The 15,361-nt window shown below is 38.0% G+C and overlaps 3 protein-coding genes and 1 pseudogene across 3 annotated transcripts; 3 read left to right on the plus strand and 1 right to left on the minus strand.

The window, feature by feature from the left end:
* The first annotated feature begins 1,343 nt into the window (after window positions 1-1,343).
* On the plus strand, window positions 1,344-1,440 carry LOC147936213 (small nucleolar RNA R71; annotated as a pseudogene).
* Window positions 1,441-3,409: 1,969 nt separating this feature from the next.
* Window positions 3,410-15,002, minus strand: LOC104773872 (uncharacterized). The gene is made up of 3 exons (XM_019242768.2): window positions 14,686-15,002; window positions 5,181-5,591; window positions 3,410-5,073 (listed from the first exon to the last, which is right to left on the minus strand). Exons 2-3 carry the CDS (start codon window positions 5,537-5,539, stop codon window positions 5,025-5,027), a joined length of 408 nt encoding a protein of 135 aa, XP_019098313.2. The 5' UTR covers window positions 5,540-5,591; window positions 14,686-15,002; the 3' UTR covers window positions 3,410-5,024.
* On the plus strand, window positions 11,477-12,036 carry LOC147936214 (uncharacterized). Its single transcript, XM_087468632.1, has one exon. The coding sequence runs from the start codon at window positions 11,506-11,508 to the stop codon at window positions 12,034-12,036; it is 531 nt and encodes a 176-aa protein (XP_087324758.1). The 5' UTR covers window positions 11,477-11,505.
* Window positions 12,409-13,687, plus strand: LOC147936215 (uncharacterized). The gene is made up of 3 exons (XM_087468633.1): window positions 12,409-12,587; window positions 12,903-13,173; window positions 13,260-13,687. Exons 1-3 carry the CDS (start codon window positions 12,409-12,411, stop codon window positions 13,641-13,643), a joined length of 834 nt encoding a protein of 277 aa, XP_087324759.1. The 3' UTR covers window positions 13,644-13,687.
* Window positions 15,003-15,361: the final 359 nt, after the last annotated feature.

Here is a 15,361-nt window from a genome sequence, read left to right on the forward strand (position 1 = left end):
ATTAGGGGGTTTCAAAAGGGGTTTCATGGGTTGCAACAGAACACAAATAAGGCTTTATATAATCGATTGTCTTCACTATTGTTAGACTTAATGCTTAGGTTGATTTGATCACCCAATCTATGATTCTAGGTTTATCTATTCATCAAAAGTGTAATAGGTTGCTAGAAAAGACATTAGTGGGCAAATTATCCTAGACCTGCGAAAGTTGATGTGTAGGTGATTTGTGAACTTATCATTCCTGTTCTTTAATGCTTGTCTGTGATTCTGGGCTCAAACGACAGTTTAGGGTTTATGGACCGCCGAGCATGTGCTCCGGATGTCTGAGCACGTGCTCCGCGTTTCCGCACAGAATCGATCAGATAGAGTTATTGATACCACGACAGTGGATCAGTTTATATTTATGTTTGAGTTCTAGACTGGTACTTAATCTATGCCCTGGATAGTTGTTTAGTTGCTATCTCTGAAATTCCCGAGAATTACCCCTGATCTAGTGTTTTGCTTATTGCCTTTTTATACCGTTTTAATCGCGTTACTGTTACCAAACAAACCCAACTTCGAATTGTCTTAGCTTGAAATTGAACCAATAGAACCATAGAGTAAAACTTGGTCTTCGTGGGATTCGACCCATAAGTACTACTTCTTTGTTGTGCACTTGCAGTAGGAAAATAGGGTTTAAAACTCTGTGTATCATAATGTGATGTGAGCCTTTGATTCAATTCAGCAAACTGTTTGGCTTCCTCAATCTTGCCTTGTGTTTGCCCAATCAACAACTGTTGCATCATTGCTCTTAAGTCCTGTTCCTGGCCTTGGTTAGTCTGAAACCCTGGTGGGGGACACAATTGGGGCTGGAACACCTGATGTTGTTGCTTGGAGATGTAGTTTTGTTGCTGTTGTTGAGGCTGGGGAGGTGGATAGACTTGGTCTTGAGGGTTGGCCACATTGGTGCTCCTATAAGAGAGGTTGTTCTGCTTGAAACCTCCTTGGTTGTAGCCTTTGTATCCTCCCTGGTTTTGCATGTAGCATAGCTCAGCAAATTCAGGCTCCCCCTCTTGAACTGGAGCTTCTTCTTCACCAATGAAGTGAATGGACTTGGACTGGCTTAGGAGTATCTTGTCAAGCTTCTCATTGACCATCTTCAAATCCTTCTTATACTTGTCCTCTTGATCAGTTGAGGAGCCCCTTATGGTCCTATCATAATCCTCATTATAATTGCCATCAGATTGAGCAAGATTCTCAACTAATTCCCATCCTTCTTCCACATTCTTGTTGAGGAAGTTTCCATTAGAGGCTGTATCAAGAAGCATCCTGATCTTGGGAAGTACTCCTCTATACAAAGTGCTTAGAAGTGACTCATTGCTGGAATCCTTTAAACCTCTCCCAAGCTTCACAAAAGCTCTCATTATTCCTTTGAGCAAACCCTGAAATTTCATTCCTCAACCTAGCAGTCCTTGCATTGGAGAAGAACTTGGCCAGAAAAGCTTTCTTGCATGCATCCCATGTGGTGATAGCTCCAGTAGGAAGAGTCTTTTCCCAAAGGTGAGCTTTGTCTCCAAGAGAAAATGGGAAGAGCCTTAATTTGAATCCATCTTCATTCACTCCATTGATCTTTGTGAGTCCACATATTCTGTCAAACTCATCAAGGTGATCTATTGGATCCTCCATTGGCAACCCATGAAACTTGTTGGCTTGTATCATTGAGATCAATCCACTCTTGATCTCAAAGTTATTGTTTGCTACTGAAGGTGGCACAATTCCAGCCCTTTGGTTGTGGGTATTGGGTGCATCTCCTGCACCAATGTGCCTTGGTCTATGCTCATGGATAGCTGGTTGCTCCATGATGTCTTGACCTTGTTGTTGTTGAACTACTCTCCCTTGCTTATGTCTCAAACCCTTTTGTAGCCTGTGGATGTTGTCAATAGGCTGTTGAAGACTGTCTTTGCCTTTTGACCTTGTGTGCATCAACAAACTCTACTACAGACTTGAATAGGTACACGGTCGAGCGCAGGCTCGAGTGGGTGGTCGAGTCGACTGGGAAGTAATGGCTATTTGGATCCGGCTTCTGGCTCGATCAAGTGCTCGATCCCAACTCGGTCGAGTGGTGGTCGAGTAGGTGGTCGAGTGGGTACCTGAAACTCAAAACAGCCAAGCAAAGGAAGATTCGAGTTCAGTAACTTCACAAGTGTTTAAACGAACTTAATCTTAGACTAATAATGATCCTAAATGTCACAAAACAAACTCAAATGGGCAACGGCGCCAAATTGAAACTGACTATTTGTGTGGTGTGGTGAATGAATGATGTATGGAATGATGATTTATGAATGAATGGATGTCAGGGTGTTTCAATTCCCCTTATGCAGTTGCAGTATAAGAGGTGTCAATCCTATCTGAGTGTTTGTGAACAATCAAGATGTGCATATGAGTCTAAGTCAAGCCAAATGTAAAGATTGTTTGTCACTAACAATCCTATAATGAGATATGAAATGCAGAAAGTAAAAACAACTAGAACAAGATACTAAATGTAAATGAAACAGAATGATTATAATAGCAAGAACAGAAATAGACACTATGCTAATGAACTAATGCAAGACAAGTAATGAACAGAAAACTAAGTGAATGCAATAGAAATGAAACAGGAATGAAACAAGAGATAAGACAGGACAACTATAAAGCATGAACACAAATTCTGGAGACGAAATCGAGCAGCACTCAACCGAGTGTATGTCGAGTACAGGGTCGAGCTAGACTAAACGTGAAAACAGAGCAACACAAGAAAAACAGAGCAATGCAAAAACTAATCAAACAACAAGCAGGCAATGATATTTAGACTAAGATATTAATAAACAAAGAAGGCCTTGAGGAGGGATTCATGGGCTGAGCTAATCATTGTGGTTATCTAACTTGGTCAACAAATCTCAAGCAAACTTTGAGCTGATCTCTAGACATACTATTCTAAGACATGTTTAATCCACTATCATGGCAAGAAACAATCAAACCTATGCATTTCTAGACTTGTTCTCACAAAGTAAAGAATCTACACAAGCAGGCATTAAGTAATACATCTCAAACCAAACAAGACTTCTAATCTCTTAGCAAGCCTAATGGTAAGCTCTAGATCTAGCCTTATCTATGCTCCTTAAACATTAGTGTGATGCTAAGATGCTTGAAATCAAACCCTACCTTCTCAGATATAGGATCAGCATTAAGAACATCTAGCCTAGAAGAGATCTACAACAATCAAGCTTGACCAAATCAAATAAACCACAAGATCAACCCAACCTAACCCATCCTCAAGGTCCTAAGCAAACTACTCACAAGAACACATGGTGAAATAAGTCAAAAACCCAGAAAATATTGAAACTTGCATCATTAGAAATATGAAACAGAGATCTACAATATTGATGAAGAAATAAAACTCGAAATCTTAATATCTTGAAAGTTATGAAACAAATAAAATACAAGAATCTAGTCTTTCTTTCTTAAACAAGTACAAAATCTAAAAAATAAAAGAAAGTGCAAAAGGAATAAAATCTAAAAAAGGTAAAAACTAGGTTTTAGACTCTCTAAAAAGCTGGACTCTTTGGTGGCTGCAGGTACAAAGGCTTTATATAGGAGGTGAGGTGGAAGCCCTAAAAATACAAAAAGTCAAAGCAGTCAACGGCTCGGTCAACTCGACCAGTGCTCGGTCGAGTGGCTGGTCGAGCTGGCTTCTCTCGTGCATTCTCCACTCGGTCGAGTCCTTCTCAGCACACGGTCGAGTGTCTGGTCGAGTGTGCGGTCGAGTTGGACTCCGGACCTTGATTCTTCAGCCTTAACTTTCTTGTTTTCTCCTCAGGATTGCTTCACTTCTCCTTAGCATTGCTTGCATGCTCCTTAAGCTCCAAAATCACCTGTTTATGCATGAAAAGATGCAAATGCAATGCAACTATACTCTAATGCATGATTAGTCCTAAAGCTACACAATAATGGCCTAAATGGATAGCAAAAGATGCAAAAGTTGTGGATAAACTAAGGGAAAACAAGGTAAAATATATGAACATCAATTATTCCGCTGTTGTTTGTGATTGTGGTTAGGTGGCTAGTGGATATAGGACCACTAGTCATAGTTATTTATATTATTATTATTTATTATTAAAAAAAACGGGTCATGTCATTTCAATAGCTTAGACTTGCATGTTGTTAGATTAGGCTTTCTTGTTAACAGATTGCTTGCTTGATTGATTGATTGTTATTTTGGGGTTTTAGGGTTGAGGATTTATTATGATTTTGCAGGAACCCTGATACTCACTAAGTAATCTTAGATTACTTATGATAAATATTTGTCTTGCAGGTAAACCTTAGTGGGAACTAGAGCGCGTGGTGAACGTTAGGCCCCCGGAGTAGATTTGTGTGTCTTTTTTTAAAATCAAGTATGTTTTATTATGTAACAGAACTTTTGACACTAGGCCTTATAAACGAAACTTATAATCTTTTGGTACCACTAACCTACTGGTGGATTGGGATATCCACAGTGATGGGTTAGGATTGATGCCCTGTAGGGCCAGCTTGGGGTCCGTTGGGGCGGCTAGAAATGAGGCTAGTGGGGTCTGCAGGACGGGTTGTCACAAAAGTGCACTTATCTTTTCGGTCAAAGGTTTTGAGAGAACTCCATAGTTAAGCGTGCTAATGCTGGAGTAGTCTTAGGATGGGTGACCTTCCGGGAAGTGACTGTCGGAACTGTGCGAGTAAGGACAAAACACAAGAAAAGATCATGTGGAGATTTGTAGGGACGGTAACAAGTGTTTAAAGCCTCCCGGATGTAGCAAACCGACAGTCGGATATGGATGGGCTCATGGGCCTACTGAGAAGACGTGAGGCCCATTAAAGAAAGTGGACCCATAGGCTGGGATTGGACATGGGCCCCACTAAGAGGTGGCGGTCGGGACGTTTCATAAAAAAAAAACACTGACCACAAAATCCTGCCACCACTCATCCTTTTTGTTCTGTGGTACTGTGGACCAATTCCACAAAGGTCCCATGAAATTGCTCTACCATGTTGTTCGGATGGATTTATTGACAGATTTGTCAATTTTGAACCTGAGATGTTTACAATAGCACCATTTTGAAAGTACTAAGAATGTAACTATAGGGTTTTCTATGAGTGTACATGTAACTGTCAACTTTAACCAAGTACAAAATCATACCATAAAGCTCCGTTGACCTTCTGCGGATGGAGGTGTGGCTGGTCTCGCCTTGCTAGTGCATTAATTAGTGCCTCAAGGGTAACATTATTAGAACTGCTAGCACCATTAGAAGATACACCAGTAGCTCCTGGTGGCATGTTAGCTTTCGATGGCATGGTAGCACCATTAGAAGAAAAGCTAGTAGCTCCTGGTGGCATGGTAGCACCATTAGAAGATACACCAGTAGCTCCTGGTGGCATGTTAGCTTTCGATGGCATGGTAGCACCATTAGAAGAAAAGCCAGTAGCTCCTGGTGGCATGGTAGCACCATTAGAAGATACACCAGTAGCTCCTAGTGGCATGGTAGCTCCCGGCGGCATGGTAGTTGGCCTGAAACTGGGCTTTCCATTGTCGCTTTGTTTTTGATGTCATCTGTAGCAGTTAATATGATCTTATTCAAATCAAGATAAATATAACTAGTTGAAGCCAATGCAAAATCCAAATGAATCAACAACAGACGTAATACTACGATCTGTACATTAATATATATCTTCTCCATCACAAGTGTGGAACAACGTATTTGGTTGTGTGATTAAAATAATTGTATTTCGTACAATGTATTTATGAATGAGCCAAACATATACAGACAAAGTAGTCTAAACTTTCATAATCTAACACTACAAGAAAACAGGTGATTAGCGACTACAAATAGCGACTACATATGTAGTCGCCAAACATAACGACTACATAGTGACGATTTAGCGACTATGTAGCTACTAGAGGAAATTAGTCGCTACTGAGTCACTCTATAGCGACTAATTCATGCAGTCGGTACGGTGGTCGTATTTTAACGACTACGAGGCGACTATATTGTTGATGGAATTATGTAGTCGCAATTTAGTCGCTAAATTAACGACTACAGTACGACCACATCAAATAGTCGTACACTTTGGCGACTAAGTTACGACTCATTTGGCGAGTCATAAGGTAGTCGTAAAGCGGTCGTAAAATTTGGCGACTGTACGGCGACTCATACGGCGAGTCATTACATAGTCATTGTGTAGTTGCCAAATAGTCGCAAAATACAGTGAAAAAACGTGTTTTGCATGTGGGGGTTGGTGTACCAACTTTTATTATGTAGTCGCCTATTAGTCACCTAGGAAAGTCTATAAAAATGAGTTGCACTCATTTTTTCTCTTCATTCCGAACAAGACACTTTCCTTTCCTAAAAAAAATTCTAATTCAAAAAAAAAAGTTTGGCTTTATATAATCTTATATTTTCTCCCAAAAATATATATATATATATATATATAATTATAATGGCGGGATATTACAATTATGGTGGTAATGGCGGTAATTATCGGGAATGGATGTACAAGAGGTTCGATGAAGTGACGAGAAATTTTTCATCTGAATTCGAAGTGGGGGTGGACCAATTCTTAACGTTTGCAAGTAGGCAAGATACAGTTCAGAATAATGGGGGTAAGTTTCTCTGTCCATGTAATGTTTGCAAAAACAATAGATGTCTCTCGGGTAGAAAAGTTATGAGTCATCTGTTTAGTAATGGATTTATGCCAGATTATTATGTTTGGTATAACCACGGAGAAAAAATTAATTTGGATATAGGAAGTAGTTACACTGACAAGACGTATGATGGGAGTCATGAAGAAATGGGTAATGTAGTAGAAGATCCATATGTGGATATGGTGAATGATGCATTTCGTTATAATGTGGGTTTAGATGATAATTATCATCAAAATGATAGTTATGAGAATGTGGAAGAACCGGTACAAAACCATTCGCAGAAATTTTACGACTTGTTAGATAATGCAAAAAACTCCTTTATATGATGGTTGTCGTGAAGGTCACTCGCAATTGTCATTGGCTGCTCGAGTCATGCAAAATAAGGCGGAGTATAATATGAGTGAAAAGTTAGTAGATTCGGTTTGCGGAATTTTGAGGGATTACTTACCAGAAGGCAACCAGTCTACCGGTTCACATTATGAGACAGAGAAATTGATGCGTAATTTGGGCCTTCCATATTATAAAATTGATGTTTGCATTAACAATTGTATGATTTTCTGGAAAGAAGACGAAAAGGAAGAGACATGTCTATTTTGTGGTTCACCAAGATGGAAGCCTAAGGAGGACCGACGGAGAACAAGAGTACCATATAGTCATATGTGGTATCTACCTATTGCTGATAGGTTGAAGAGAGTGTATCAGAGCCAAAAGACTGCAGCGGCAATGAGATGGCATGCAGAGCACCAATCAAAAGAGGGAGAAATGAATCATCCTTCTGATGCGGCGGAGTGGAGATATTTCCAAGAACTTAACCCTCGGTTTGCGGAAGAACCCCGTAACGTCTACCTTGGATTATATACCGATAGGTTCAATCCATTTGGCATGTCTCGTAATCATTCATTGTGGCTTGTGATCTTGACTCCATATAATTTACCCCCTAGTATGTGCATGAATACAGAGTACTTGTTTCTTACAATTCTGAATTCTGGGCCAAATCATCCGCGAGCTAGCCTCGATATCTTCCTACAACCTCTGATTGAGGATTTAAAAGAGTTGTGGTCTACTGGAGTCGATGCATACGATGTGTCTTTGAATCAAAACTTTAATCTAAAGGTAGTACTAATGTGGACGATAAGCGACTTTCCGGCGTATAGCATGTTATCGGATGGACCACCCACGGTAAATTGTCTTGTCCAATTTACATAGAAAGTACAAAATCGTTTTATCTACCCAAAGGAAGGAAGACATGTTGGTTTGATTGTCACCGAAGATTCCTGCCTCATGGTCATCAATTAAGGAAGAACAAAAAAGATTTCCTGAAGGGAAGAGACGCTTCTAACGACTATCCACCGCAGTCTTTAACTGGTGAGCAAGTTTATTACGAGCGTTTGAAATGTGTAAATCCACCAAAAACCAGGGAAGTCGGTGGTAATGGTCATGAAAAGAAGATGCCAGGCTATGGAAAGGAACATAATTGGCACAAAGAAAGTATATTATGGTCGCTACCTTATTGGAAGGACCTCAATCTCCGACATAATATTGATGTGATGCATACCGAGAAAAATTTTGTGGACAACATCTTGTATACTCTTATGTGTGTACAGGGTAAATCTAAAGATAACATCATGTCAAGATTAGACATAGAACAATTTTATTCTCGACCACACTTACATATTGATAGGAAGGGTAAAGCTCCATTCCCAGCATATACATTGACAAAGGAAGCCAAAACAAGTTTATTGGAATGTGTCAAGCATGCAGTGAAATTTCCAGATGGTTATTCGTCAAACTTGGCTAGTTGTGTTGATCTGATTAATGGCAAGTTTTCAGGAATGAAGAGTCATGATTGCCATGTTTTTATGGCGCGACTTCTTCCATTTATTTTCATAGAACTCCTAGGCCGGAACGTCCATCTTGCATTATCAGATATTACAGATTACTTATTTAATTAAATAAGTACTATATATTTTTAAATATAATTTCCTAAGACATGAAATTTGAATACATTTGCAGGGATTAGAGCATTTTTTAGGGACTTATGCTCAAGAACTTTGCAAAAAAGTCGATCATAAACAAAATCAATGTATAATTAAATGAAATTATAATTTATACTTAATTTGAATTACTTTTAATTATCTTATTTGATCAGGTTAACAAGATTCTATGTAGGTGAAGTCCCAATATATCATGTCCTTGGAGTCCCTAATATATTTACTCATGTCGGTCGTCCAAGTGGGGAAATGCATGAAGTATGGCTTTTAGAGAGAGACTATTAGTGCGCACATGCATATGTTTTACGGAATTGTGACTATTTTCAACCAATTGAGAGGTATATAATATAGACTCGCAAATATATAGACTCCACAAATATTTCTCATATATAATAAATATATTTAATTTTCTTAGTATGTTCGAGGATTTTCTTTCTACCAAATATCCTGAATTAACCGAAAAAGAACTGTCCACGAAAAGAGCTGAGAATATCATGTGTGGGTGAAAGATTATGTAAGTATACTCGAACGCATGTAACGGACTCTAATTATGCATTTATTTAATTATATCATTGATAATATTTATATGTATATAATAGGGCAAATGTCATGAAAACCCACTTTCTCCTAAAGTATTGTCACAAAACCCCACTTTCCACTCATGGTATACTTTCCCAAGTTTTTTGCTTATGTGTCCACTTTCCTTTTACATTTTTTCCCTTACTTACAACTTACCTCTCTTTCTCTCCTTCTTTTCTCTCTTTTTCTCTTCTTTTTTGTTGTTAACATTTTAACAAAGTAAAATATATTTATTTGTTATCATAAAACAAATTTTCTATTTATTTATATAAAATATGTTATGATTATATATTTTCTACATTTTAAGATACATATTGCTATATTTTTTATGAATTTTTAGATTATACAGTATCCATCAGTCGTTGAACATTTGTTCAATTATAAGTGGATAATCAATTGCAGTATTGTTAATAGATAGTTACTTGTGTTTATTCATACAAAATATACATACATAAATTTGGTTAGATCTTTATCCATAGCATATTATCCATAACACAACATAGACCAAATAAGTACAAAACCCTTTAATTCTAAATTTTAAATTCTAGAACATAAACCCTTGAACCTAAAACCAAAACTATTCACTTTAAAAAAAAAAAACAAAGTTTAGTGGATAGAAAAACTGTGGATAGGTCTCCATGGATTTACAAAGCATATCTAGACATTAAGCTGAAGAATAGCAGTTGAATGGTGGCTATGGATGTGATCATGTGGATATTTTTTTGTGGATACCAATGTAGACAGACCAAATAATCATCATACAACATCCACACAATTTGATGTGATCATGGATGGAGCTAAGGAGGATGAGCTTGTAGCTGAGCTTGAACACGAGGAAAGTGTAGCTGAGCTTGGAAAACTTGGAAAAGTATACCATGAGTGGAAAGTGGGTTTTTGTGACAGAACTCACACCCAAAGTGGGTTTTCATGACATTCACCCTATATAATATATGCAGATTATATACTGGAACGCCACAAATCCATTTCCTACTTGGGTTCAAGAGATAGTGCATAGACCTTTACACAAGGTCAAAACTTGGCCAATATACTTTACAAGAGGCTATGTGTTTCATACGCAGAATCACGGCGCTGGACGGAAGACATGTAACTGTGGTGTATGTGTTAAAGGTGAAAATTACACTGACGCATCTGATGGTGCAGATTTCTATGGGAACTTAACTGATGTCATAAAACTTGAGTACCAAGGGATGACCAATTTGAAAATCACACTTTTGAAGTGTAAGTGGTATGATCCTGTCATTGGTAGAGGGACTCGGAAGAGCAATAATGGCGTTGTTGACGTGAACTCTTCGAGAAAATACAACAAATATGAGTCATTCATTTTAGGTACGTAAGACTCAATATAATTTATATATAAGTTTATTTAATGTAACTATCCATACTAAATTGCGATTTTGCAAACAGCATCTCAAGCGGATCAAGTTTGCTATATTCCGTATCCATACACAAAGAAACCAAAGCGAGAGTGGCTAAGTGTTCTGAAAGTAAATCCGAGGGGAAACATTTCAGGAGAATATGAAAACAAGGAACCGACTATGTTGCAAACAGAAAATGATGAGGCTGTATTGATGACTACAGTTGAAGATCTCATAGTCGACAATTTGGTAGCAGACGCTAATCCAATAAACCTTGATTACGATGTTGGAGATGCGGATCTAGAAGATGAATTCCATTGTAATTTATCGTCTTCTGATGATGAAGAACAAAAAGACGAAGATACATAATTATTTGGCAAAATTACTATGTATTTGTTTTTTAATTTTTTTCTTTTTACTGTGTAATATTTGTGTAATATTATTTTGTAATATTATAAAAATTATTCAGTATTTTATAAATAAACTTGGTTATTTAAAATTGTGATTCAAATTTTAAAATTTGGGCTTAGATTAAAACTTGGGCCTAATTAACCAAACATTAATCCTAACTAAACCCAAACCCATTCTCAATTCTCTTCTTCCTCTCGATCCCCCTAATACGAAAACCCTATTCCATTATCTTCTTCCTCTCGCAGCCTTCGCCTCCTCTCGATTCCCCCAAATCCTTAATCCTAATCCTTCTCTTCTTCTTCTTCCTCTCGATCCCCTAATCCCCCAAATCCTTAATCCTAATCTGTAACCCTAATCCTTCTCTTCTTCCTCTCGATCCCCCAAATCTGTAACCCTAATCCTTCTCTTTTTCCTCTCGATTCCCCCAAATCTGTAACCCTAATCCTTCGCATCATCTCTCATACGATGCCTAATCGAGGAGGAACGAAGAGGAAAACTGCTCCTAATCATACGCAGAGAGTCGGAGTGTCAACACCAAATCAACGGCCGAACACTCTACCCAGTCAATACAACTTCACGCCGGCGGTCCAACCTCCTCCTCCGCTGCAGACGCCTGAAGTACAACGACAGTCATCGGCGGCCCAGATCCGGAACTATCCTCCGCCTCAAATGATTTTTCAGAACTCCTACACTCACCCACCGCAGCCTCAAGTACACCCGACTCCTTCTGAAGAAGTCCACTACAATCTGTCGCATCTTCCGCATTCTCTTGTTGACCCTCCGCCTTCTCCAGTTGAAGTCTCTCAGACTCGCAGTAATCGTTCGCATCCATCGTCTCAAGGCAACAATTTCCAAGCTGATTATCCTCCGGTGTTGCCGGAACTGCAGGAGGACACATTGCGGGCTCTAAATGCACTGCTTGTAGTGCCAAACAGACATGAGTTCACCACCGTCCTCTCTCCCATTCCCCTACCAAAGACCGAATGGTATGGTTAGGTCTCGTCTCATTTCATATTAGTGTTTAGGTCTTGTTTAGGTCTCTTTGGTTTTGGTTTTGTTTAGGTCTTGCTTAGGTCTCATTGTTTAGGCCTCATTGGTCTTGGTTATGAAGTGTTTGGTCTCTGATGCGATTACAAACTCTTTGAATAATGGTGCACACAAATCTTGATGGTCAATTTTGAAGCTATGGTGTATCGTTTCTTAGACTTAGGATTAAGTCTTCTTAGTTTAGTTGATATCATCCTTCTTCTTCTTAGTTTAGTTGAGATCATCCTTCTTCTTCTTAGTTTAGTTGAACTCATAGACTTAGCATTAAGTTTGATTATTGATTTGCTTTAGCCTTTGGTTTTGTTATTTTGAGTGTCTCTGATGGTTGACTTTGGTTTTATTGTTTCATGTGTATGGAGGTTTGATCGTGACACTGGATCTAAGCTTGTTCGGAAGATTACTAAAATTATTATAAACAAATTCGAAGGTCCTTTCTACAGCTGGACATGTGTTCCTTGGGATAAACAGGAAAGATACTTCATTGAGTTTGCGGTTAAGTGGTTTGTCCTCTAGCCTACATATATAGCTTTAATCTTCCTATACTGCTTTACTCTTCATATATTGTTTTATTTACTTGTGCTTCTTTTCACTCACATTAGCTATTTTCTTTTTGTTTTTTGTAGAAAACCCACACTTGGGATCCTTTGATAACTGGGACTGTTCAAGCTAACTTCGAGACCATCTGTCAAAATCGGCTCAAAGACATGGTTAGCACCGTGAGAACTACTAGACGCCAACCTAAATGGATTGGAATTACTCTATGAACAACAATGACAGAATATTGGAACACTGAAGAAGCACAATTTTTGACCTAGCTGTTATATTAAAATTTTACTTGTTTGTCTCTTAACATTGCAGGAAGAGGAATTGGGAAGAGAAGTACTTATTGGTGAGGTTTTCATCAAGGCACATACAAAGCCTGATGGGACATATGTTGATCGAAAGGCAGAGAAGATAGCAGAAACATATGAGAAGAATGTGCAAGAGAGGTTGTCTCAGCTCGAGGAAGATCCTTCTGCCATCTCAGATGGTTATTCACGGCCCCGGGAGCTAACAACTGAAGAATATACAGAAATCTTTCTTCAGGTTACGTTTTATTTTAACAATACACAAATGTTATCTTGGAGTTTAATTTGTCATCCTCTAATATCTTATTTTCTCTTACTTTGCAGTCCACTGAGAAAGATTCAAGAGGAAAACATTTTGGAGTTGGAAGCCTCCATGACTGCATTGTCAATGGCAAGCAGAAGCAAGCAGGAGACACTTCTACCTTTGTGGCTATGCAAGAACAGTTGAAGGAAGCTCAACGGAAGATAGAGGAGCAGGCTGCTCATATGTTGAGGCGTGATGCAGAAATGTTGAGGCGTGATGCAGAAATCGCTCAACAATCCGAAATTATTGCTGGGCAGAAGGAGAAGATTGACGAGTTGGACTTGGTGGGGAAGTTTCTGCGGGAATGTGATCCACGGTTCAAGCAGTTCTTGACAACCCATTCAGCTAAAGAGACAACCACGACAGAGCCTCTTCAACAAGAAGATCCAACTTCAACTCCATAGGTTACTCTATGTGTTACCTACTACTAAGTAACTCTTTTTTGATGAACTCAATAGCTACACTATGTGTTGTACTTTGTGTTTTGGAAACTATAATAACTTTTTAGTACAATGTATTTTGGCATGAATATTATGTGTTGCTTTAGGTTTCCAATTTAGAATCATTTTTTGGTTTGGTTGACAGGGTTAAAAAGAAAAAAGAGAAATTACAATATTCTATATCCAGTTTCAGAAAACATTAGTCGCCAAATAGTCATCAAATTTTAACAATATAGCTAAAAACTAAAGTGACTATATAGTGACTACTACATATATTAGTCGCCAAAACGTCACCAAAACTTATACGACTATCTACCGACCAAATTAACAACCCATTTGTTCAGGTTTCTTAATCACACAATAGTCGCAATCTACTCACTAAAAATAACGACTATATGATGATTACTATGTATATAGTCGTAACGTAGTCGCAAAAGAATCACTATAATTTACGACTAAATGATGACTATTGTGTGACAACATGTATATAGTCGTTTATTAGTCGTAAAATTGCGACTAAATTTATGACTACAACAATTAACGACTCTCGATTTACGACTGTATGAAGTAGTCGCTAATTAGTCGTAACTCTTGATTTTGCGACTACTAGGTGACTAATAGTGTAGTCGCAAAATGCGTGTTTTCTTGTAGTGTAAATCCCCAAACGTATCAGCAAATGATTAGTTATCCCAAGATACACAAAAGCAATGAATGCACGCTCACCAAATCCAAATTAATATATATCTTCTGAAGGATAACGTAATCATAGGAACAATATAAATCACACAGTATACTGGTTTTAAAATTCAAAAAATTATGGTATAGTTCGTAAAAGTGAAGAGAATTCAGTATAGTTCTCGAGAAATAACCATAAATCAATACCCCAAAAATCTTTGAGACTATACATCAAACCTGAGGTTTAAAACGCAAACGATTTTGAACCCAAGAAAAATTAGGACAGCGATGGTTCTAGAACTGGAAGATTGGTGATGCAGGGGAGATTTACCTGAGATATTGATGGTTCTAGTCTTCTAGAACTGAAAATTTGGGAGCGTGAGAAGTTAAATAAGCAGGAGGAGACGAGAAACAGAAGCAGCGGTGGTGTGGTTGATAGAGGACGAAGCCGGAATATACGAGACGAGAAGCAGCGGTGGTGTGGTTGATAGAGGACGAGGCCGGAGGAAGAGGAGAGAAGCAACGGTGGTGTGGAATTTAGATGACGAAGCGGGAGGTAGAGGAGAGAAGAAGTAGCGGTGGTGTTGGATTTAGACGAGAGAGCTTAATTAGGTTAGTGGAAGAGGAGAGAAATTACACTTCGGAAAATAAAATAGAAGAGGAACACTTAGGAAAAAATAAATCACTACTTAATATTTTATTCTTCTTCCACAAACCCAAAATTATTTAGGCGGTAAATCCCAAATATTCTCACCTTCCCCCAAATTGCACTCCTTCCAAATTGTAATAAATTATATATTTAATCTAGTTTTTTAAAACATATTATTTTATGTAATTATTAGTTTTTGTAATAGTAGATTAATTATTCATAAAATATGACATATGTCTTTTATAAATTAATTAATGTAATTATTAGTTTTGTAGGAGTAGATTAATTATTCACAAAATATGATACATCGTATAAATTATTTAATGTAATTATTTGTTTTGGAGTAGATTTATTATTC

Source organism: Camelina sativa, chromosome 10 (assembly GCF_030686135.1).
Source record: "Camelina sativa cultivar CO46 ecotype springtype chromosome 10, ASM3068613v1".
In the NCBI taxonomy this organism is placed as follows: domain Eukaryota; kingdom Viridiplantae; phylum Streptophyta; class Magnoliopsida; order Brassicales; family Brassicaceae; genus Camelina; species Camelina sativa.

Excerpts from the sequence above, each read along its gene's own strand:
- LOC104773872 (XM_019242768.2), bottom strand. The coding sequence starts at position 5,539 with ATGCCGCCGGGAGCTACCATGCCACTAGGAGCTACTGGTGTATCTTCT. Across the intron at positions 5,074-5,180 it reads AAGGTCAACGGAGCTTTATG|GTTCAAAATTGACAAATCTG; the intron begins GTATGATTTTGT and ends TAAACATCTCAG.
- LOC147936214 (XM_087468632.1), top strand. The coding sequence starts at position 11,506 with ATGCCTAATCGAGGAGGAACGAAGAGGAAAACTGCTCCTAATCATACG.
- LOC147936215 (XM_087468633.1), top strand. The coding sequence starts at position 12,409 with ATGGTTGACTTTGGTTTTATTGTTTCATGTGTATGGAGGTTTGATCGT. Across the intron at positions 12,588-12,902 it reads ATTGAGTTTGCGGTTAAGTG|CTGTTATATTAAAATTTTAC; the intron begins GTTTGTCCTCTA and ends TTTTTGACCTAG. Across the intron at positions 13,174-13,259 it reads ATACAGAAATCTTTCTTCAG|TCCACTGAGAAAGATTCAAG; the intron begins GTTACGTTTTAT and ends CTTACTTTGCAG.